At 35.1% G+C, this 23,701-nt stretch overlaps 2 protein-coding genes and 1 long non-coding RNA gene across 8 annotated transcripts; all 3 read left to right on the top strand.

Annotated features, from left to right (window-relative positions):
• The first annotated feature begins 3,797 nt into the window (after positions 1 to 3,797).
• LOC145059372 (UDP-glycosyltransferase 85C2-like) lies at positions 3,798 to 5,438 on the top strand. The gene is made up of 2 exons (XM_079007228.1): positions 3,798 to 4,345; positions 4,434 to 5,438. The coding sequence occupies exons 1-2, from the start codon at positions 3,847 to 3,849 to the stop codon at positions 5,366 to 5,368; spliced, it is 1,434 nt and encodes a 477-aa protein (XP_078863354.1). The 5' UTR covers positions 3,798 to 3,846; the 3' UTR covers positions 5,369 to 5,438.
• An 895-nt stretch (positions 5,439 to 6,333) lies between these two features.
• LOC145057725 (uncharacterized) lies at positions 6,334 to 10,928 on the top strand. 6 transcript variants are annotated; one of them, XR_013686170.1, is made up of 12 exons: positions 6,334 to 6,985; positions 7,070 to 7,619; positions 8,087 to 8,207; positions 8,286 to 8,458; positions 8,600 to 8,677; positions 8,746 to 8,786; positions 9,022 to 9,077; positions 9,465 to 9,535; positions 10,355 to 10,403; positions 10,520 to 10,558; positions 10,661 to 10,675; positions 10,777 to 10,928. It is a non-coding gene; the product is annotated as an uncharacterized LOC145057725 (long non-coding RNA). The 6 variants fall into 6 exon arrangements; XR_013686171.1 differs by lacking the exon at positions 10,661 to 10,675; XR_013686169.1 differs by having other exon boundaries at positions 10,661 to 10,928.
• Positions 10,929 to 21,845: 10,917 nt separating this feature from the next.
• On the top strand, positions 21,846 to 23,667 carry LOC145057723 (UDP-glycosyltransferase 85C2-like). Its single transcript, XM_079005602.1, has 2 exons — positions 21,846 to 22,532; positions 22,635 to 23,667. Exons 1-2 carry the CDS (start codon positions 22,034 to 22,036, stop codon positions 23,567 to 23,569), a joined length of 1,434 nt encoding a protein of 477 aa, XP_078861728.1. The 5' UTR covers positions 21,846 to 22,033; the 3' UTR covers positions 23,570 to 23,667.
• The last annotated feature ends 34 nt before the right edge of the window (positions 23,668 to 23,701 follow it).

Here is a 23,701-nt window from a genome sequence, read left to right as displayed (position 1 = left end):
TAGCAACATACTTAACCTCTATGCTCTAATGTTTACTGATAATAACAACTTACTTATAATTTTCAACTTAATATTTTGATAGACAAGCTCTCATATTGTATCTTCTATTTATGGCTTCAATAAACTACTTACCGGGACTTTGTTGTTGTAGGGAACTCTAAATATTACGATGATTCAAGCTCTCAACCCGTTGGTTATGGACAACTTTTCTCACTAAAGATTATCTTTTGAATAACGAACCAACTATAATTTCATATTGTGTACAATTATATTTCAATCAAACACCTTTTACCCACACAATGCGTGGGATACTTTTATAGTTGCATATATAAACCATTAGTTTTGAGACCTATATACTATACAGATTGATTAAAAGAAAATGTTAAATAGGCAGTTTATTTTAATTTGAAATTTGAAATAATTGAAAATTTATGAGAAAAAAATGCTAAAAAAATAAATTAAAATTATATGTTTAGTTGTCATATCCGTGTAGTAAACGAGTTAATTATAACAAAATATTAAATATAAATATTTAAATTGTAAATTTATTTGAAATTGAAATCGAAATTTCAAATTTGAAATTAATTATCATTGTTGTACGTTTAATTTATGAAAACTAAATTATTGATATATCGTAAAATGAAAAATAAAGTAAATGACAAGTGGAAAATAAATATCTTAAAATTATGATAAAATGACATATAACAAATTGAACGAAAAAACGGTATGTGACAGAATGAATCTTTATTTATTTAGATTAATTAATATTTTGGTCATTTACCTAACGAAATTTTGTATCGTGGCAACATTTTTAACATGTATTAGAAATTTAAAGTGATCAACATAGAAAATAGTTAAACTTAAAACTAGTCAAAGCTGTGTGGCCTGTGCGGAGATATTATCCTTAGAGCTCGATTTCCTCGCCTGTATGCTATTGCATATAATAAGGATGCGTTCGTTAGTGATTATTGGGATGGATCAACTTGGAATTTTCATTGGATACGAAATATTAATGGTGGGGTGCTTTTTGATCATTTAGATCAATTAAATGTCCTATTGGAGTCGTTCCATTTGTGTAATAGACGTGATTCTTGGCGGTGTTCAATTGGTGCAAGTGATACGTTTGTGGTGAAGGAGGCTAGAATTAGATTGGATGAATCTCCCTTCAGGTAGTCTGGTCACTAGGTGGAATACCTCTCTTCCTATTAAAATTAACATTTTTGTTTGGAGAATGCTTTTGGATAGGCTTCCTACGAGATGTAACTTGGATAGAAGAGGGGTTGATCTTGAGTCATTGTTTTGTCCGTGTTGTGAAGCAGGCCCGGATTAGGGCATGGGCAAACAGTGCAGCCGCACAGGGCCCATTTATTTTAGGGGCCCAATTTTTTTTTATATTATATACACGATAGTCGAACAAGATACGGAATAAGGTTGAAGGTCATCAATCGCTCATCGACCACGCACCACCAGAAGACAGAAGTGAAGTGACGAAGTCGATATTCGAAATTGCACAACCAGTCGAGCACCTCTGTGAAATCGTCCATCAATTCAGCAGCGTGTAGTGATTTTCAGGTAAAAGGTTTCTACTTTTCTTTTTGTTTCATGCCTTGAATCAAAATTGCCGAATCGGATTATCATTTTATCAGACTATGATGTTATGTTGATTGTTTAATGTTTATCAGAAATCGGATTGTGACTAGCAAATGTAATACTATTGATAAACTATCAATAAATCAACTTGATTTATGTAAGTTTTAATTTCATACGACTTCAAGTTACACCTAGCTTTCCTAACCCAAATCATTAAGTTTTTTTTTGTACCTGTGAACAGAATATCAAGGTTCAGCCACTCCCGGTTTAGTAAATAACATCTAGGTAGTAAGGTAGGATTTTAGGCAAGAGAATGCATACACATGGTTTGAAACCCCATAAATCAACTCACGTAAGTTGTAACTTATGTGGAGTTAATCAATGAATGTGTGTTTCTGTGTAAAGAAAGCTTCTTGCACACTCAAGATCTGCAGAAAATGTTCCTGTAATTTTTCTTCTTTTAAGGATTAATACCAACAAAATGGTAAGAACCTATGTTGAAAAGTTCAAAGGGGCATATTAGATTGAGTGTTATAACTATTGATGATACTCTCCTTATTGAAACATGGAAAGATTGTCACCAAGTTGAAAAGATCTTGGTACTACTGCAGTTTCAAGAATCAAGACAAATTCATATTTTTGAAATCCTTAAAAGTTGGAGGTTTTCAAGAAGTTGAAGATGTACACTCTATAGATGGTGTCTGTATGGTGATAGATCCGGATGAAAAGATTCAGGATAATATTATGATGTTTTTGAGGGTTTTGTAAAGAAACCAATTAATGAAAATTGAGTGTTTAATGAAGAATTGGATAATATTTTATTGGGTAATAAGAGGTTAAGGAACCATCTTCAAGGTATGGTTTTATGGATATCAAATTCAGTAAATGGACAAGTGATATAAGGTGTTGTTGGTGAAACATGTCCATTCACTTGGGTTAACTCTTAACCCAAAGAATACAAAATTGAATGAAAAAAAGGGGCCTTTTTATTCCGGCTCGGCCTGGGCATTTAAATCCTTAGGACCGGCCCTGTTGTGAAGTGGAACAAGAGGAGAGGAATCATCTGTTTTTCGAGAGTAACATTGCACGTCTACTTTGGCTTAAAGTTGCTAAGTGGGTGGATAAGTCAATTCCTACTTTTCGTGAAGTGACAGATTTTTTTATATGGATTGATGGTATTCTGGCCGCTCGGTTTCAAAGGGTGATCATGGAATCGATTTGTGCTTCTCTCATTTGGGTCTTATGGACGTATCGGAACAATCTTGTTTTTGGCAACAAGAAGAAATACAAGAAAGAGTTTATATTTGATTCTATCATTTCTTTTTCTTATAATTGGTATTGTAATAGGAATCGTAAAGCTAGGAAAAATTGGAATGAGTGGATGCTTAATCCTCTCATGAACTAATTTGTTCTTGTTTGCTAACTCTTTTGCTAGCCTTTTTATTTCATTAAGTCGTTCAAAAAAAAAATATAGTAAAACTTGTGCGGCAGGAATGACCAAATTCACCACAGTATAGTTTTTTATTTTTTTATTAGGTTATAGTCCATGAGAATCATTTTAACTTTTTATATAGATAAAAAATAATAAATGTAAAAAAAATAATATATTGTCAATTGTAAGTATGAATTAATTTGTTAAACAAAATAAACATCATAACGTTGTTAGGATATGATTTTGTATTTTCAAATTTTGAATTGAATTTAACATATTACAAAAAATAATAATAATAAAATTAATAGAAAAATATCATGTGTCAAAAAGATATTCTAAAAAACTGATTATTCTCATTTTTAGGTTTCATTTATTAGAAGAGATAGAATAGAAGAGAAGAGAAGAGATAGATTTTTTATTTTTTTTGTTTAATTTTTAATTTTTTTTCTTTTTTTATGTTTTTGTATTTTGCCCCTTTTTTATTTTAACCATGTCCAGTTCACTTTTTTGTAGTACTAGTCAAACACGATAATTCATTTGTCCGATTTGGAATATTTTATCAAAGTTGGAATATCTGGTCAATTAAACTAGGACTCCTCCACTAATTAAAACTTAACTATCTTCGAGATTTTATGTTTCATCAAAAACGACCTTTTGGCTTTTTCGATCATAACTAAAATGTCAGTTTTTTCTTCGCCATCAAAGTCAATAAAAGATAGCCAGCATGGTAAGCAACTACGATTTGTTCTATATATTCTTAGCTGTCTACTAACAAGCCAATATACAATATTCACCACAATCCCTTTGAAAACAGACACAGAAGAATGGAGACAGTGGCCAAAGCTGAGAAGAAGCCTCATGTCATCTTTATCCCACTTCCAGCACAAAGCCACGTTAAGGCGATGCTCAAACTAGCGCAGCTTCTTCACCACAAGGGACTCCAAATAGCATTTATTAACACAGAGTTCATCCACAAGCGTTTGCTAAAGTCCGGTGGTGTCCACAGCCTCGATGGATCAAATGGTTTCCAATTTGCAACCATTCCAGACAGCATTCCTCGCAGCTCTGAAGATGACGATGGTCTAGAACATCTCCTTCCTTGTGTTGAAACCCACTTCCTGACTCCTTTTCTTGATCTTGCAACCAAACTCTCAACTCCTCCAACTCTTATCATCTCTGATGGCTTCATGTCGGTTTTCACCATTGATGCTGCAAAAAAGTTAGGAATCCCGGTCATGCTCTACTGGACGCTTGCAGCTTGTGGCTTCATGGGTTTTTACCAGACTAAATCTCTCTTGGAGAAAGGACTTACACCACTTAAAGGTTTATTTCTTTTTTATGTGTGTTTGTGATATGGCCCTTCTCTGTATATGTAAAACATGTAATCACAAGTCATCATTCATGTATACAGATGAAAGCTACTTGACAAATGGATTTTTGGAAACCATTGTTGATTGGATCCCGGGAATGAAAGAAATCCAGCTTAAGCATTTACCGATATTAGACCCTTCCCACAAACTGTTTACGTTCTCTATGGCAGCTACACAAAATGCCCACAAAGTCTCATACAATATTATTCACACGTTTGACACATTGGAGACTAGTCTTGTGGATGCTCTTTCGTCCATGATTACTCGTATTTACATGGTTGGTCCAGCGCAGTTACTTCTTAATCAGATTCCGGCAAAGGAAAGACAAGCTCAAATGTCGAATTTCAATGGATACAGCTTATGGAAAGAAGAACCAGAGTGTTTGCAATGGCTCGAATCCAAGGAATTAAACTCTGTGATTTATGTGAACTACGGGAGTTCAACAGTAATGTCTCTACACGATCTTATCGAATTTGGTTGGGGACTTGCTAATAGCAACCACTATTTCCTTTGGATAATTAGATCCGATGTTATCGTTGGAGAATCCGCAGTTTTGCCTCCTGAGTTTGAGGAGGTTATAAAAAAGAGAGGTTTTATAGGAAGCTGGTGTCCACAAGAAAAGGTGCTGGAGCACCCTTCCATTGGAGGGTTCTTGACTCACGGTGGTTGGGGTTCCACCATCGAGAGCTTGTCTGCTGGTGTACCAATGATATGTTGGCCATATTCGTGGGACCAACTGACTAATTGTAGGTATATATGCAAGGAATGGGAGGTTGGGATGGATATGGTGAAGGACGTGAAAAGGGATGAAGTTAGTAAGCTTGTACAGGAGTTGATGGGTGAAGGAGGTGACATGATGAGGAAGAAAGCCATGGAGTGGAAGGAAAAGGCTCTTGTCGCAACAGCTCCCAATGGTTCATCGACCTTGAACGTGAACAACCTTGTCGAGGAAATCATGATGTTGTCAAGAAACTAAAAAAAAAATATTTATACATTATTTTCCTCATGTATTGTATAGTCGTTAAGATTTACCATGTTTTATGTAATATTTTTATTTTTAATGGTATATATATATATATATATATATATATATATATATATATATATATATATATATATATATATATATATATATATATATATATATATATATATATATATATATATATATATATATACTATCTTATAAAACAAATATTACTATTTCTATAAATAGAATCAATATAATAATAATATTTTTTTAAGACGTTCAAGTCTTTAAGCTTAAAGTACAACCAGCTATTAATATAATAATATTATAATATATGTCTTACAAATGATAATGCTAGGGATACAACTATTAAAAACACATTTAAATTAGTATTTCCTTATTTTTAGGGATTGAATTAGTATTTTCATCAATTTTGACCCAACTTGTACTCCTAAAATATCTTCTCTGGTATCTGGTGCATTCGAAATCTGAAACACTTCTTTTCGACAAATCGTTTGAAATTTAAAAGCTCATTCAAATTGGAGTTCCCTAATTTTTTGCATAAAATATAGTTGACTGGAGATTAATTCAAATCTTCATCTCTTTTTCCTCCATGGAATCCACCACCACAATATTTTTTGGTTTTGGCATTGCACTTTTTATTTTTGTGAAACCGATCGATAATGGTGCAAGTGTTCTTAGAAATATAACATGTCTCCGAATGGAACTAATTGCTTGAAAGAAACTATTCGTCGCCGCCGCTTTGGACGGACAAACGGCTAGTATATATATATATATATATATATATATATATATATATATATATATATATATATATATATATATATCATTAAGGATATTGTCCACTTCTTGAAAATTAAGAGGTACAAAACTCAATACATCATTTACAAACATGTTATGCATATCACTAGCTTGACATCATATACGCTTTTCCTTTTGTGAAAAACCCTAAAATCCTATACACATATCTTCACACGCCGTTTCTTCCATTTTTCTTATCCGTAAACGTAACCGCCATTCCGCCTACCTCTTGAAGTCGTCGCTACCTCCACTCTCTTGAGACAGTCGCTACTTCCACCCTCCGGCAGGCCTCCGCTACCATCACCCACCTTACGTCGCTACAACATAGAAGAGGGTCCCCCATTAACCCTTACATACTAACCCGACTGTTCTTCTATTTTAACTGTATAATTGACGACCTAGAAGTTTACCTATACTACCACCGGCATCCGCCATCCCCCTATGCCACCCCACTTCTACGTTCTATCGGGACGAGAAACCCTAAACCTATCCCACCGCCAACGTCACGCACCGTTCACAGGTACCACTAACCCTAAGTTTCCTCCACCATCGCCACCAGGCATCACACACACTTAACCTGACAGTTGGATTCTCAAGACTGATTACTTATCCGCAAGCAATGAGGCAAGAAGATTCCTAACAGAAGAACCTTATGAATAGCAAAAGGACGGCCTAAGTCAAGATGGTTAGATTAACCTACAAGCTCCAAGGAGGTGGTGCCTTTTGAAAGAGAAAACCGGGCATGCTGCCTTTTATGGAATACGTATTGTTATATATGGGGAATGCATTGCACCCTCTTTGGTATTTTTATTTTTTAAAATCTTGTTTATATGTAACATTACAACCAAACTCTTTTAAGATGGTCTTTTTTTGCTTATGTTACAGGGCACTCTTAAACGGGTAGTGAAGGCTGGAGATGGGACCATAGTGACGACTTCCCCACCATACACCCGCTTTTTAGACACTGGTATCGACTGTGCCATTGTGAGCCCTGGCATGCCACATGTCGATATATTGGTTCGGGAGTTCATAAAACATGAGATATCGTGTGTCCCCGCTGATTACCTTGTGGAATATGTATGCAAACCTGGATATTCCCTTGAAACACATGTCCAATATGATACCAATGTTTGGGCAGAAAGGTCATTTAACAATCTCAAGAACCGTTGTTTAACCATTGAAGAAGGAAGAGTCAACGGGTCCCACAACACCTGAGAGCAGTGATGTGGCATGTGAGGTATGTAGATCACGTGACAGAGAAGAAGAAATGTTGATATGTGGGAATGAAAGCGGTTCGATTGGATGTGGTGTTGGGATGTATATCGATTGTTGTAATCCACCAGCACCCATTTTCCTCCATTGCACCATATCTTCAACGATGAACCCCAACACGATATGCCATCACTGGGTTAAAAGTCAACAAATACCTTTAAAGGTACTCCAAATACATGAACTTTTATATATTGGATTAAGTTTTTCAACATTTCTCATATTGCATAACTTCTTATGGTATTCAGAAAATAGATGTTGAAGCCTTTGTGCTTAAGGTATACCTTGATAGATGTAATTATCAGGGAAGTTTGTGTGTTAGTTAATACAATTAAAAAAAATATTGATTTTCCTTCTTTTTTTCTGATTTTCACTTGATTTTCCTTCTTTTTTGTTAATATGATTAAAAAAATGTTGGTAGGTGAAACCATTGATTTGAGTTGAGGCTCAAGTTGAAAGACTTGCTAGAAGTAGGATTATTATGCTTGTAAAACCTATAAGCCAATTTAGGGAACAAATGTATGTCTTATACCATGGGCTTTGTATTTGTTCAGAATCTGTAATCTTTCTGTTGTATGAATGCAAGTAAGAGGGTTTCATTCACTGATTTATGCAATGCACTCCTATGAGCAGGTGTTTCAGGGCTTGTAAGCTTTACAACTATAACATTTGTTGATGAGGCTAAACGTGGTCTTGAATGTCCAAGCTACCCCTGGCCTCGCCAATTAATTCTCAGTTCATATGACCATGCTTTGTAAGTTCTCTTTGATACAATACACATTTTTTGGATTAACAGGTTGAACTTTTTCTTTTGTTCTTTTGACTTTTGAAGTGATGCACATGATTCGACAAGGTCACTAAGTATAGACACAAGTTGCTGTCATTCTACTTTTCACATGGTTGTTGCCATTCAAGGACATGGAGTTATAATTTTGAAAACAATGGATCAAAGGTACTTTTGACAGGGCCACCTGGAATTGATCCTTCACCTTATCTTAATGGAATGTAAGCCTTACATTGCTAAGACTTTGTTCCTTTCAAATCTTTATAACATTATGTTGTTTTCTCTATGAAATCTTGTTGTATCTTTTGGTTATGACCTTATGATTTGGAGATAACCCATAACGCTTGATGTTTTATGTGTAGGAGAAAAGTGATAAATATGATCACCTGGACATTGAGATTGGTTGCAAGGAGTAGTCTCAAATGTCCACCGGTTGTAGGGTAAGTTTCCTTCGGGATCTTCTTCTGTAACAATCATTCTCTTATCTAACCTTTTGGAATGTTAACAGACACAATTGATACATTTCTTCTACTCCCATCTCTCAATCTGGTATAGTTTACTTTCCCATTTTGTTATGCTCTTTCCAAACTATTTTTTTTGTATTTTGTTGTTTCTAATGTATTTTAGTAGTTCTTATATTATGGAGTAGATCCTGGCTTGGGAACTGAAACTCATTTAAGCATATCTAGAAACTAACCTTTTTTTGTATTTATTTCATTTAAGTAGATCTAGAAACAAGATCTATATAAAAACTAACATTTATTTGTATTTTTTTTTATTTCAGCAAACCTGGAATCAGAGATCTTTTCATCACCTTAGGTTGTGGCCTCTAATGTGTAGGTAAAGTGTTGTTAATTTATTTTTTTATAGATATATGTCTATGTCTAGAAAGCTCAATGTGTTGCCACTCTTGATGGTGAAGGGTGAAAATGTCTCTAATTGATGACATTTCTGTAAGGTTGGTCACTCAATTCTACCATCAATATATTTTTAACCAATTTCCTTAAGATGGTTTGTAAAGTACAATTGTTATGAGCCTTTCAATTGATTGAAGTGACAATTTGGGAGCATAATGGTATTTCTGTCAAAAATAAGAAGCTTGTGATGTTTTTGGTTTTTTGTCATATGACTTTTATTTTCTTGAAAGAACAATATTCTTCAAATAAATTGTGAATATTGAGTTTGAGTATTAATGAAATATTTTTATTTTTATTTTTTTATGCACAGATATGCTTAGAGAGGTTTAAGAGGTTTAAAACTTTAAATGGATCCCAATGGTTGCAGTTTTCTTACTCCAGGTATGCTCCATTTTAGATATTTTCTTTAATCTTTTTAGGCATTTGATTATAAAAATGAAATCTCCAAGGGTAATTTTGGAAATTTCTTTGCTGCCTTTTCGTTTGTTATGTGAAATACATAAAATAATAGCAAGTTAAAATATGTCTTTTTTGAATTTATTAATTAGTACTTTAGTATAAATATATATTTGAAAAAAAAATATTGTTTTTATGGCAAGTTCCATAATTCTGGTTGTTAATTATTAATTTTTTATTATGATTTTATGTAACTGAAAATATGCTTATAATACGATTAATTTGGGTATGATTTCTAAATATTAATGATAAGATTTTGCATAATTTTGGTATGATTTAATTATTGGAGTAATTTTGTTATGTTCAATATTGTTCATTTTCTTCAAACTTATTCCGCTAGACTGCTTCAGTTGTTTGGATTACGTGATGACTTCTTTATTCATTTGGATTTTGGGACGACAACAAGTTATTTTAACTTATTTTTATGTTTTGTCTTAAGTAGTGGGTATGAAATATAAGGCTCTGTTTAATAAGCAAAATCTGTAAAGAAAGATATGGTTGTGTGTAAAATTGTTTGTATATTTTACTTCAAGTTTTTGATTTATCAAAATCAACTCTATTTTCCTTTTAATGCTTTAGAACGGTCTGATCAGGTAGATTGACTAAATTGCTAATACACTATTAACATTGTTTATTAAAGTTTATAATCTATGTTATATTATGATTAAAGATAATTGCATGTGTAAATATTTCCATTTAGTAGAATTTATGAGATTTATTTTCGTATATGGCATTTTCTAATAGGTTTGACATGGATTCTGCAACATGGTTAAGGCCATCGAAGGCTATTTTTGTAAGTTTTTTTGTGGTTTTTAGTTATTAGGTTAATTTTAGTTTTTTGTATTATCAACTCTAATTTGGTTTTGAATTGAATTGTAAAATTGCTAAAAATTGATTCTTTATTGGTAGGAAAACAAATCAGAGTTGTGTTCTTTTTCCTATGACCAGGTATGCAAAATTGACTTGGTGGAAGTTTGCTTTTTTTTTTTTTTTGCAATTTTTTTGAGATCTGTGTTGGCTGTTTGCATATGCTATTATTATGATATGGAGGGTGTAATGGTCAAAGTAAGTTAACAATACTATCATTCAAGGTTTACTGTTATTATGTTTTTTGAGAGCTTTATTAATTTTATATGCTAAGAAAAATAAAATTTATAAACTTTTAGAAAGTTGCAGATGATTTGAGAGGGGATGCTTTGAGAGGGGTGTTATAGACGGATTAATTGATTTAGATTCAGATAAGGTGCAACAACTATGTGATAAAAGAAACACTTAATTTTTAATAGTAATTTAATAAAAAGTTTGGTTCTTTGGTTAACATTTTTTGGTTCAATTTAAACTTTTTTAGTTTTAATGTAAGATTACTTGTGCTTTGAGATTGTTTCCAAAGATTCTTGAGCAATTTATATAATAAATGTCAATGTACCTTTATTTTTAATCCAAAATAACAATATACATCTATTAATTTTAAATGAAAACAACGATGTAGATTTATTTTCAGCCGAAACAAGTACACATCAATATTTTAAACCAAATCACATGTATTCATATTTTTAACCAAAATAAAACCTTATTTTATTTTTAAACCAAAACAATTTACTTTTAATTTTCTCTCAAAATGATAATGTAATTTTGATTTTAAAAACAACAATGTATTTTATTTTTAACCCAAAAGGACAACTTATATAATTGATATATTTCAATGATAAATGATATTTGTAGATTCATTACGTGCTCTTTAAAAATACAATTAATAAAATATAATCTCAAACAACATTACTTTGTTTTAAACTCAAACAATTTACTTTTATTTTTAACTCAAAGTTTTTTTATTTCAACAAACATAACTATGTACTTTCACTTTTGAACCATTCAAGCAACATACCTAAAATTTAAAACCAAAAACAGTAACTTGTGTTCCTTGAAAAGTAATTTACGTTACTTGAAATATAACATGTTTTCGAATGGAAATTATTGCCGCAACAAACTATTTGCACCCGGTGCTTGGCGCGGGTAAACGGCTAGTGTGTGTGTGTGTATATATATATATATATATATATATATATATATATATATATATATATATATACACACACACACTACATACTTCTAGAGGTCGTGCTAAGCAGTAAACACGACCCACGAAGGGTAATTTGGGTAGTTCTTACATTGTATCATAATAAAAAGAATAATTAAAAGTACAATGTTATAAATGGCCAAGTTTTCAATATAGAATGTCTGAGTAAGAAAATGAAAGTACAATGATGTAATACATCGCCTTGATGCCTCCTAGCTTTCCCATATCCTATTTCACATCTATATCGATTCACTTTTATCGTTGATGCGAAAGACTCATTTCACTTCAAACTTATTATTTATCGCTTTCTCTACAATCTCACCATTGAAGCATATCTATCTCCCCCAATGTGTTCTCCCTCTTTTTTTCGGCTCTCAACCATCAACTTCTACGACGGCTCTGCACTACTGGCTACAATGTTGGCAACAATGTCCACTTCCTTCACAACCTTCTCAAAAAAGTTGGCTTCCTTTTGAATTTGCGATTTTGAAAACATTTTGCTGCTTATTCAAAACGACATCTGCTGATAATCCCCAACATATGCCTTATCATTGCATTTACAGAACATAAGTTTACATCATTTTCAAGAAAATATAATGACTTTATAAAATAATATGTATTAAAATTTTAAAAGGGCTACATAAAATGATATATAGTGAGTGATATATCCGTATCTTATCTTTTTTTTCAAACTATCTTTGTTTAATGAAGCAAATATTTTTAGGCTCATTGGTCCTAATGGAGAATAACAAATGTAGTTCCCTATGTTGAACTATGTTTATCAATTTAAATTGTTTAGTCATAATGGAAATGTATTCACTTTTTTTACTAACAATAGAAATATTATAGAAATATTTTACCTATAATAAAAATATACTTATATTTTATGTATACATAATAGCAATGTATCTTTAATTTTGCCAAATAAACATGCCTAATAAAAATTTATGTCATCGATATCGCTTATTAAGATTATGATAAACAGATGAGAATGCTATTATTTACATCATGTGATGCAATCGTCATCAAGTTCAGCTTAACTAATAGCTAATGCCAAATTACCCTTGTTATCCAGAAAAAAAATGAAAAGTAACTTGTTTGTCTTTCTTCAAGTTAAAGATTGTTTTTTCTAAAAGCAAACCCGAAATATGTTTCTATTATGAGTACAAAATTAAAGTATTTTATATCAGTAAAAATGGGCAAAGTACATTGTTATTTCCCTTAATTTTCCAAAAAAATTTAACATAAGTTTCGAGAGTTACCTGTCAAAATTGGTGTAAATTGTCGCTTCTCGATATCATATTTCCCAGGGGCTAAAAGTTGTCGAGATCTTTCATGGACTCCGTACTTATCTCTTACATCACCAAGAAATACACTATGAGGTTCGGTTAAAGGAATTTGTTATTTATAGCACCATACTTTATTTTGTCCCATTACAACATTGTACTTTAAAAGAATTTAGCTAAATATAGCAATGTCATCAAAATACAAAGTAATTTTTCATGACTAAAAATTGGGTTAGATGGTTCTAAGTTCAATGTCGTAATAAGAAAAAAAATTGAAAAATTAAAGCTACTATTATTCTTAAAAGATCTATTGCATAAGTATCACATACATGTAAATCTTGTCTTGTAGAAGTTTAAATAAGAGATTAGATGTTATGATTGCTAAAGTAGAAATAAAAGATTAGATGTTATGACTTATGTTTGCCAACCAAGAAAGCTTTTAGTCAACTATGACAACTGTTTTTTTTTTTTTTTGATAAATGAAGTAGCAAAACACCCAACAGCGGGCCCCATTGCAAACCATTTTGTAACATCTGAATTATGAGGTATTAAAAATATTTATTTTTGCATTTAGAAGAGGCTCACGATGTGATCCATACCGGTCACATCCTGAGTGGTACCATTGACCGTTTGACCCGTGTTCTCGAACCTCACGACGTGAGTCAGGCCTGATGGTTCCAAACCCTAAAAATCGAGTATAAAACGGAATGAGGAGGCTAGGGTCGCCCATCCTCAACCTCTTTCACTCCCAAGTCACTGAAAAACCTTAGATTCAGCCCTCTTGAGTCCTTGAGCCATTGTTGGTGGTATTGGTGTGTTAATGGTGTTTTGTTTTCCTTGAAGAAGAAGAAGAAGCTCTTGTGGTGGTTCCTTTTGGCGAGATAAGCTTGGAATCCTCCCCAAAATCTCAAGGATAAGCTCCCAATTGATCTTACTTCACTCACAATAGGGTGTGCGACCGTAAACGTTCTTCTATGGTGCTAAGGGAGGCTACTGGGGAGGTATAATGACGTTTATAAAGGGGGCAAACCCAAAATTTAGGGTTTTCTTTAAACAGCTCGGACTCGCTGAGTCGACCTTCGACTCGCCGAGTCGGTCCCGTTCTGCGTTTCCTGATCTCACGACCCTACTCGACGAGTTAACCTCCCAAGTCGCCGAGTCCATGCATAAATCCTTCCCAATTCAAACCAGGTGTTACACCTTGGATCTGTATTTTGGTGCAAGTTTTGGACTCCAAGTTTGAATCTTGATGTTTGCACCCATCTTTTGTCCTAACTAGTGTTTAAGTCATGCATGGGACATGCATGACTAAAAAGATATAATTCTTATGGTCCTTTATAATTCTTATAGTCCTTTAGGCTAGATATGGTATTCTGGAAAGTCCCAATGCACATCTTAAAGGATTAAGAGCTTAATGCTCACAGAACAGTTCTCACGACGTGAGAAGTATAGTCTCACGATGTGAGCACGACGACTGCACCGATCTGAAACCCTGAGGCGAGTGAACCGAGTTGACTCGCTGTGTCGACCCAAGTCGAGTTGACTCTCACGGCGTGAGCCAAGGAAGGTCACGACGTGAGGATAGAATGATAAGAAAAGTGGACCATTGACCCGAGGCGTTGACTTTTGACCTAAGTTGACTTTTTGTCAATTATTGAGAAGCATGGTAAGTCTAAGGGTTTCACTGCATGATTTCTTAGGTGTGGAGTAGTCCAGAGTAGCTGATAGCGTGAGCAGTTGTAACATCCCAAAATTTAAGACCAAAATTTTCATTTTTAGTTTAATAATTCATAAAACCAACGGTATAAAAACATCCATAAAAACATCCCATGTCAAAACCAAAGTGTCAACAATCAAAACATGTTATCATAAAACAATATCAGAGTGTAATCCCAAAGATCTCATGTGCAGAAAACATACTGTGATGCGCTGTGATCGGGGCTTCTTTCCTTTGAAAACAAAGTACCTGAAACCAAAACTGAAAACCGTAATCACAAAGCTTAGTGAGTTCCCCCATCATACCACATACCATACAATAAACATACTGTAAGGCATATCTGGGTACCCGTCCTACCCTGCTGAGCATATCTGGGTGCTCAACCTACCCTTGTCAGGCATATCGGGGTGCCCGACCTACCCCTGTCAAGCATATATGGGTGCTCGACCTACCCTGTCAGGCATATTTGGGTGTCCGACCTACCCTCCAGTTTATTTCAACCGGTTACGGGGACTATTTCATCCCCTACCACTACCACATAATAACATAGCATAACATACTGTCAGACATATCTGGGTGTCCAAACTACCCTGTCGGTCCTTACAACCGATATTGCGGTATGTCCACCTCTCCTACCATTATCACATTATATCATAGCATAACATACTGTCAGACATATATGGGTGCCCGTCCTACCCTGTCGGACAATACAAACGATATTGGGGTCTATCCACCCCTCCTACTACTATCACATAATATCATAGCATACCAAAACATAACTCATAACAGATAGTGGCATACCAGACTATTATCGCACAGACAATTATCTTAACTATAATCAACTACAAGTGGGTCGGCATTGGTGCCTTCGTCCCACTTCTACTGGAAGGTAATTCACCTCACATTGATGTAGTCCTGCGGACAAAACTCTAGTTGTTGGATGACAGATTCCCGAACTGTCAATATCAAAATAACACCCAATTAATAATTGGGTTCCAATACATAACCATAAGTCTATGCTTGGGGTAAATGACTACTTTACCCCCCCCCCCCCCCCATCTTAGCTTCATTCAAGCTCAAGGCCCAAAAGTCAAACTATGAATCAAAGCCCAACATATGGCCCAATTTTCCAAATTCGGCCCAAACCTCTACATGGTCTTACCCTAAAGCCCAACCATTTATTCCAATGGTCCAACATTGGTATTCCAATGATCCAACATCTCATAATCCTCAAGGCCCAGTTATGGCCCATCTATGGCCTAATTTTCCAAATTAGACCCAAACCCCTTACATGGGCCTTACCCTAAAGCCCATCAAATTATTCTAGTCCATATGTTTGTTCTTGGATGGCCCATTATTAGCCCAATCACCAAAACCCAATAGAAAGGCCCAACTTAAGGCCCAAGAAATGTTAGGGTTTTCACATAAAATGACAATTAGGTTTACGTGTTTCTTACTTAACCCATTAAGGACTTAATCCATTAAGTCCATCAATCTACAAGGTCAATAATATAGTGTGGACGGGCTTAATACATAATCCCAATCCGGTCATCCAAAATGCGGGTCCCGACAAGTCCAAATTAAAATCTCCAAGATTAGGGTTTCCAACCCAATTAGGACCAAAAGCTAAGTCTTTAGATCAATTAGGGTTTCCTTAGGTCAACTAGGGTTTCATAAGTCGGGCACCACCCACTACCACCTCGGGTAGTGGTGGTCAGCGGCGGCGGCCACCACCTTACGGTGGTGGTTATGGTTCTAGTCCAATTATGCCCAAGCATCCCAAAAGCAAACTAAACACAAGCAAAAACACACCGCCACCCAACACGGTGGCTGGTGGCGGAAGAAGGCAGCAGCCACCACCTCACGATGCTGGTTATGGGTTTCTTGATTATTCTGTCACCCATTACAATCATACAACACAAAATCCCAAATAACACACACATACACACACTAAGATAAACACACACATACAACCACCCTTGTGGTGGCCGGCGGTGGTACAAGGTGGCAGCCACCACCTCACGGTGGTGGTGGTGGTGGTTTTTTCTCATGAAATCCGACCAAGCAACACCACACACAATACACTCTTTCTGATCGCAACATGAATCCAGCCACCCACCTAGTGGTGTACGGCGGTGACGACGGCACGAGACGGCGGGCAGCAGTGGCGGCTAACGGCGGTAGCCACCATGGCATCCATGGTGGTTTTCTTTGAGTAATTTTGATCAGCAACAACACACATACATACGTCTGGAACACAGCAACATCGGGTTATGCACTCAATCAACAAACTTGTGGCGGCATATGGTGGTTGGAGATGACAGCCACCACCTCACAGTGGTGGTGCTGGTGGCAGGTTATCTTGATTCCCTGCCCAAAATAACGCACATACTTCACTATTAGCTCCTAAAGCAGCCCTTAAAGGCGAACACACACGCATTCAGCCACCTACAAGGTGGTCGGACATCGTCGGAATGCCACAGGAATGGAGACCAACGGTGGCGGTGGCCAAAACGGAGATTATGGCCCCATACAACTAAAAGGGATGAAAAAGATGAAAGATAGCCTCACCGTGAGCATTCCGATCGTGCACGACTCATGTTCGTCGGTCACAACTCCGTCTTCGTTCTTGGTGGGGTTTCTCCGGCCGTTCACGACTTCACCAACGGCAACAGGGGAGGTGATGGTTGAAGAAGGAGAAGAAGAAGAACGGAGGAAGTTCGGTGCTCGCTTGGCGGCCGCTAGCTGATCGGAAAAACGGGTTACAGGAGGTGGCTGAATGTGTGTGTGTTCGATCTTGATTTCTATAACTCGTATGTACTAAGTGATCACAGGAGGGTATTAACAACACTTTCAGTATACAAAACAATATGTTTTCAACTAGTTTTATTTATGTAATAAAACCACTTTACATCACTGGTGGTAGATAGGGTTTTCAAACAGAACAATGTTTAAACAACATAAGTATGGTAGATACTCGTACTCTTCGATTTGGAACAGATAATTCAATAAATTACACTTAGGGAAAATATAGGATTTTCCATACTTATTAATTCTATATTCTAACATCTTCGACGATTTACAATTTATTTTCTTGAAATATTCATACAAAACATCGCACCACACTTATTAATTGTGTTACAAAGTTACTATTAAGTTGATTTTGACCAAAGCAATAGCGATAGATTATTTGTGGTGGATTTGCAACAATATTTAGCATAGGACAAAGCGCCAGAAATGTAGAATGGCAACGGATGTTGTCTTTTTTAGTAACAATGTGGTGTTGATAATGTACCCCCACTACGCAAAAGTTAACTTCTTAACAATCACTAATTGATGATATTTCTTATCATTGTTAATCTGTCTTCTATATGTAGGTAATTCATCAATAAATTTGAAAAACTAAAGTTGTCGTTCATCAATAAACCATCATTAATTTAGTAGCAATGGTACACTTTTTTTATAACGACTAACTCACACCCCATTACCCTACTATTAAATCTACATATTTCGCCTCAAGCGAAATTTAAACCCTCAACCTTTGTCAAGTTTTTTTTAAACGGAAAATCTAATATACTTTTATTTTACTTCTAATACCACCTGTGTTCCAAGTGGCACTTGAACCCTTGATATCTACCGTGATAAGTTTTATATGTTACAAAAAAAAATATGTGGCGGATAAATAATAATAATAATAATAATAATAATAATAATAATAATAATAATAATAAAAACTTAACCCTAAGTTCACATGCAAACTATTGGATCTAAGTTTTCTCTATTGATTTCAACAAACAATTGAACATCAAGAACCCTAGGAATACTCTATTATAATCGAAATTCATAAAGGGTTTTAGGGTTTACATACCTTTTGATTATTGTAGTAAATAATCAACAAATAAGACTTGAGATGAGAGAGGAAGGATAAAAGATTTTGCTTTTATTCTTGAGAAAAGGAGTGTCCGGAAATTTAAGGTCTAAGACTCCTTATATAGTTGAATTAGGAAACCCTATAAATCATAATTTGAATATAATACTAATATCTCAAATTATGTAATTATTCACACTCCTAATTATCCTTAAAGATGAACCTAGAACTCTAAGAAGGCTCCATATTTTCAGTCTACCCAAGATAACTCTAGAATTCTTTTCTTGTTTAACTATTGAAAATTACAGTTTATGTAATTGCACTTTTAATTAATTCAATTAATTCCAAAATTAATTTCTGATTAATTAATAATTAAATAATATTATTTCTAATTAATATATTAACCCCATAATATATTAATAAATTATTTAATGCTACTTATTAGTCTTATAATAAACCAATAAATCAACATCTCTTTTCAAAAAGTCATTCCGCCAATTACTAGTTTTTAGGGCAACCCAAAAGGATTTTGTTTTTAATTCAAATATATATCGATTTAGTTATTGGCTTAAACATCTAATCCAGCATACATTTGATTGCTGATGTTTACCTTTTCGATATTGATACCGTTGAGCCACATGCGTGTATTAGGGGTGCCGAACGGGTAAAATTTTCGGGTTTCGGGTAGAACGGGTATTTCCTTAAGAAAATAATATCCGACCTATATTGTAATTCGGGTTTTCGGGTTTCGGATATTTGGGTTTGAGGTCGGGTCGGGTACTTATCGGGTACACCCGAAAATTTCTTAAATGACACTTATTGATAAATTTTTTTATTTTTATTTTTTTACTTTTACATGTTGGCTGGTTTAATAAAAAATTGGGTAGGAAAATACTTCATACAATTAACAAGTACATATATAATAACAATACAAATCATTATAATATGTTATGTACTTTTTTAATTTCATTACGTACGATAGTGAGAAACTGAGAATTGTGATGACGGTTCATGACTTCAGCTTCAGCGTCGTATTCCCTTTGTAAGTTTGCGTCGACTGTCGAGTCGTCGTTCATAAGAAGGAAACGAAGGGTTTTGTTTTATTTGAAGTGTGCGTACGTGACTGCATTGTATATTCGGTATTATTTAAAAAACGAATTCGGGTATTCGGGTATACCCGAAAATAAATATTCATACCTAAAACCCGATCTATATTATTATTGGGTTAACCTATTACCCGAATGTTCATACCTGTTACCCGTTCTACCCGACCCATTTTACCCGAATTCGGAACGGGTCGGGTGTGTAGAACGGGTTTCGGGTTTTTTCGACAGGCCTAACGTGTATCATATATGCCTTTGTGATAGACAAGTATGAATTTCACCACAATTTGATGTTTGCATTGAGTTGTAATTTATTATCTCTAATACCCCCTCAAACGAACAAGTGGAGGTTGTACATGTAACTGATCTAGGGCTGTTAAATCGGGCAGTCGTGTCGTGTTTTTGTCTGACACGACACGACACGACATGACAAGATTTTGTATAACACGAACACGACACGACACGATGTCGTGTTTTTTTTCATTAACACGAAAACGAACCGATTAAAACATGACAACATGACACGACATGACAAAGATAATATTCCATAACTATTAGTGTATTTCATTCATGCTTAAAGATATATAACACGACAAAAACGACAAACACGAAAAACCCGACAACCACATTCTTAATCGTGTCGGTTTATGAACACGACATGACACGATGCCGTGTCATAAATTGACACCCCTAAACTGATCTCGAAACGAGTCAAATAGAGTTTTGGTAACGGATTTGTAAAGACGTCGGCCACCTGAAGCTTGGTAGTACAAATTTGGTGTGCGGGTTTCCTAAAGACACAAGTTCACGAATGAAATGATAATCAATATCAATATGTTTTGCCCGTCCTGTGCAATTGGATTTTGACTAAGAAAAATGACACTCAAATTGTCACATAATAAGGTTGGTCAATATCAACAAGCTTGTCACATATAGCTTTAAATTGTTTCCCATAATCAGAAACGGAGAGACTGTCCTTCTTCAATTGACACATAAAGAGTCTTTGAGATTTTGAGAGAGCTCCATAGAATCATGGCTATATGTTGATTCCAGAGCTTTCCAAACTTCATGAGAGGTTGTAGGCTTAAAACTTCTGCGATAGCCTCCTCTGTGAGAGAAGATTGAAGGAGTAGAAGAATTTTCTTGTTTGCGTCAAACCAAGATGAATATTTTGGGTTTAAGGTAGTCTTACCTTCTGTAGTGATAGTTTTAGATGGATCTGATTAAGATCCATCAACAAAACGCGTCCAATTTTGATGAATGAGCAATGTTGAGATTTGATTTCACCATAGGAGGAAATTTGCGGATGAGAGCTTTATCGTGAGCATATGCAGCAGAGTATTCATGCGGAGAGGCAACTCATGTGAAGATGAGGAACCAGCAATGAGAGAAGAAGATGTATAGAGGGAAGAAGGAAAGACAGAGAAAGGTCGATGATCGACTGAGAATAGATGGGCAAAAAAATTACAGTTTGCAATTTAAGAGAGGGGTGAGACTGTGGTTGATACCATGATAGACAAATATGAATTTCACCACAATTCGATATTTGCATCGAGTTGTAATTTATAATACAAGGTACAACATAATTTAAAGAATATATAGAGAAAATGTATAATAGATTGACTAAATCAAATAATCTAATTTGTGGGAATATTATTTGATACTTAATTTTCTAGTAGAAAATTTTGGTCCCCATAGCCCACTTGCAGAGCTGAGAGGCGAGCTCAAAATTTTCTAATAGTGTCGTCTGATGGTTAAAATGACGCTCTATTGCATTTTTAGTAAGATTGTTTTGTATTATATCATGTTGTCAAAATTTTAGCTTAATCATTAATCAGGTTCAGGTTCAGGTCATAAAATTTTCACGTTAAAAAACATTAATTTATCAATTGATTATAAGCCATGTCCAAACATCTTATCTAAATTTACGATTGTTCAGTTTTTATGAATCGTGGAATATTTTACCAAAGTTGGAATATCTGGTCAAACTAGGACTCCTCCCGTACTTGAAACTTAGCTGTCTTCGAGATTTTATGCTTTATCAAAACAACCTCTTGGGATCATAAATCAAATCTCGGTTTCTTCAATTCGCCATTATAGCCAATAATAAATTTCCTTCCTTGTTCCGATTCTAAATCAAATCATGATATAAATATTACGTACTTACTTCATAATGATCCTAAAAAGCCGGCATGCTTGGCGACTGCAACTCATACATTAAAACCTAAACGCGTAAACACGAGGGACAATCAGCTTGAGTCAACATATCAAATCATATTTACTCATCTATTAATTGTTTTATTCGTAGCTGTCCACTAACAGGCCCCTACTTATATATTCACCACAACCCCTTCGAAAACAGACACACAAGAATGGAGACAATGGCCAAAACTGAGAAGAAGCCTCATGTCATCTTTATCCCACTTCCAGCACAAAGCCACGTTAAGGCGATGCTCAAACTAGCGCAGCTTCTTCACCACAAGGGACTCCAAATAACATTTATTAACACAGAGTTCATCCACAAGCGTTTGCTCAAGTCCGGTGGTGTCCACAGCCTCGATGGATCAAATGGTTTCCAATTTGCATCCATTCCTGACAGCATTCCTCGTAGTTCTGAAGATGACGAAGCTAAAGAACTGCTCATTCCTTATGTTGAAACCCACCTCCTGACTCCTTTTCTTGATCTTGCAACCAAACTATCTACTCCTCCAAGTCTTATCATCTCCGATGGCTTCATGTCGGTTTTCACCATCGATGCTGCACAAAAGTTGGGAATCCCGGTCATGCTCTACTGGACACTTTCGGCTTGTGGCTTCATGGGTTTTTACCAGACCAAATCCCTCATGGAGAAAGGACTTACACCACTAAAAGGTTTGCTTCTGTAATTCTTTTTTGTATGTGCGATTTAGATATATGGCCTTCTTTTCATATGTACAACATGTAATATCGTACAGCTGTTATTCATGTATACAGATGAAAGTTATTTGACAAATGGATTTTTGGAAACCAATGTTGATTGGATCCCAGGAATGAAAGGAATCCAGCTTAAGCATTTACCGATAATAGACTCTTCGCACAAACTGTTTACGTTCTGTATGGAAGTTACACAAAATGCCCACAAAGTCTCATACAATATTATTCACACGTTTGACACATTGGAGACTAGTCTTGTGGATGTTCTTTCGTCCATGATTCCTCATGTTTACACAGTTGGTCCAGTTCAGTTACTTCTTAATCAGATTCACGCAAAGGCAAAACAACCTAAAATGTCGAATTTCAATGGATACAGCTTATGGAAAGAAGAAACAGAGTGTTTGCAATGGCTCGAATCCAAGGAATTAAACTCTGTGATTTATGTGAACTATGGGAGTTCAACAGTAATGTCTTTACAAGATCTTATAGAATTTGGGTGGGGACTTGCTAATAGCAATCACTATTTCCTTTGGATAATTAGATCGGATGTTGTTGTTGGAGAATCTGCAGTTTTGCCTCCCGAGTTTAAGGAGGTTATTAAAAAGCGAGGCTTTATAGGAAGCTGGTGTCCACAGGAAAAGGTGCTGGAGCACCCTTCGGTTGGAGGGTTCTTGACTCATGGTGGTTGGGGTTCCAGCATTGAGAGCTTGACAGCTGGTGTACCAATGATATGTTGGCCTTATTTGTGGGACCAGCTGACGAATTGTAGGTATATATGCAAGGAATGGGAAGTTGGGATGGAGATGGAGAAGGAGGTGAAAAGGGAGGAAGTTAGTAAGCTTGTACAGGAGTTGATGGGAGAAGGAGGTGACGTGATGAGGAAGAAGGCCATGGAGTGGAAGGAAAAGGCTACTGCTGCAACGGCTGCCAATGGTTCTTCCTCCTTGAACGTCAACAATCTTATCGAAGAAATCATTATGTTGTCAAGAAATTAAATAACGATTCATTTTACGAATCTAATAAATAACTTCTTTATATATCATTGTTACATTTTACGAATCTAATAAATAACTTCTTTATCATTTTTATGATATATACTGCCTCCATGCACATTCAATTACTAAATT

This window comes from Lactuca serriola, chromosome 6 (assembly GCF_051521515.1).
Source record: "Lactuca serriola cultivar US96UC23 chromosome 6, Lser_US96UC23_V15, whole genome shotgun sequence".
Classification (NCBI taxonomy): domain Eukaryota; kingdom Viridiplantae; phylum Streptophyta; class Magnoliopsida; order Asterales; family Asteraceae; genus Lactuca; species Lactuca serriola.
The sequence above is the reverse complement of the archived record's forward strand: the minus strand, read 5'-3'. Positions and strand labels throughout refer to the sequence as shown.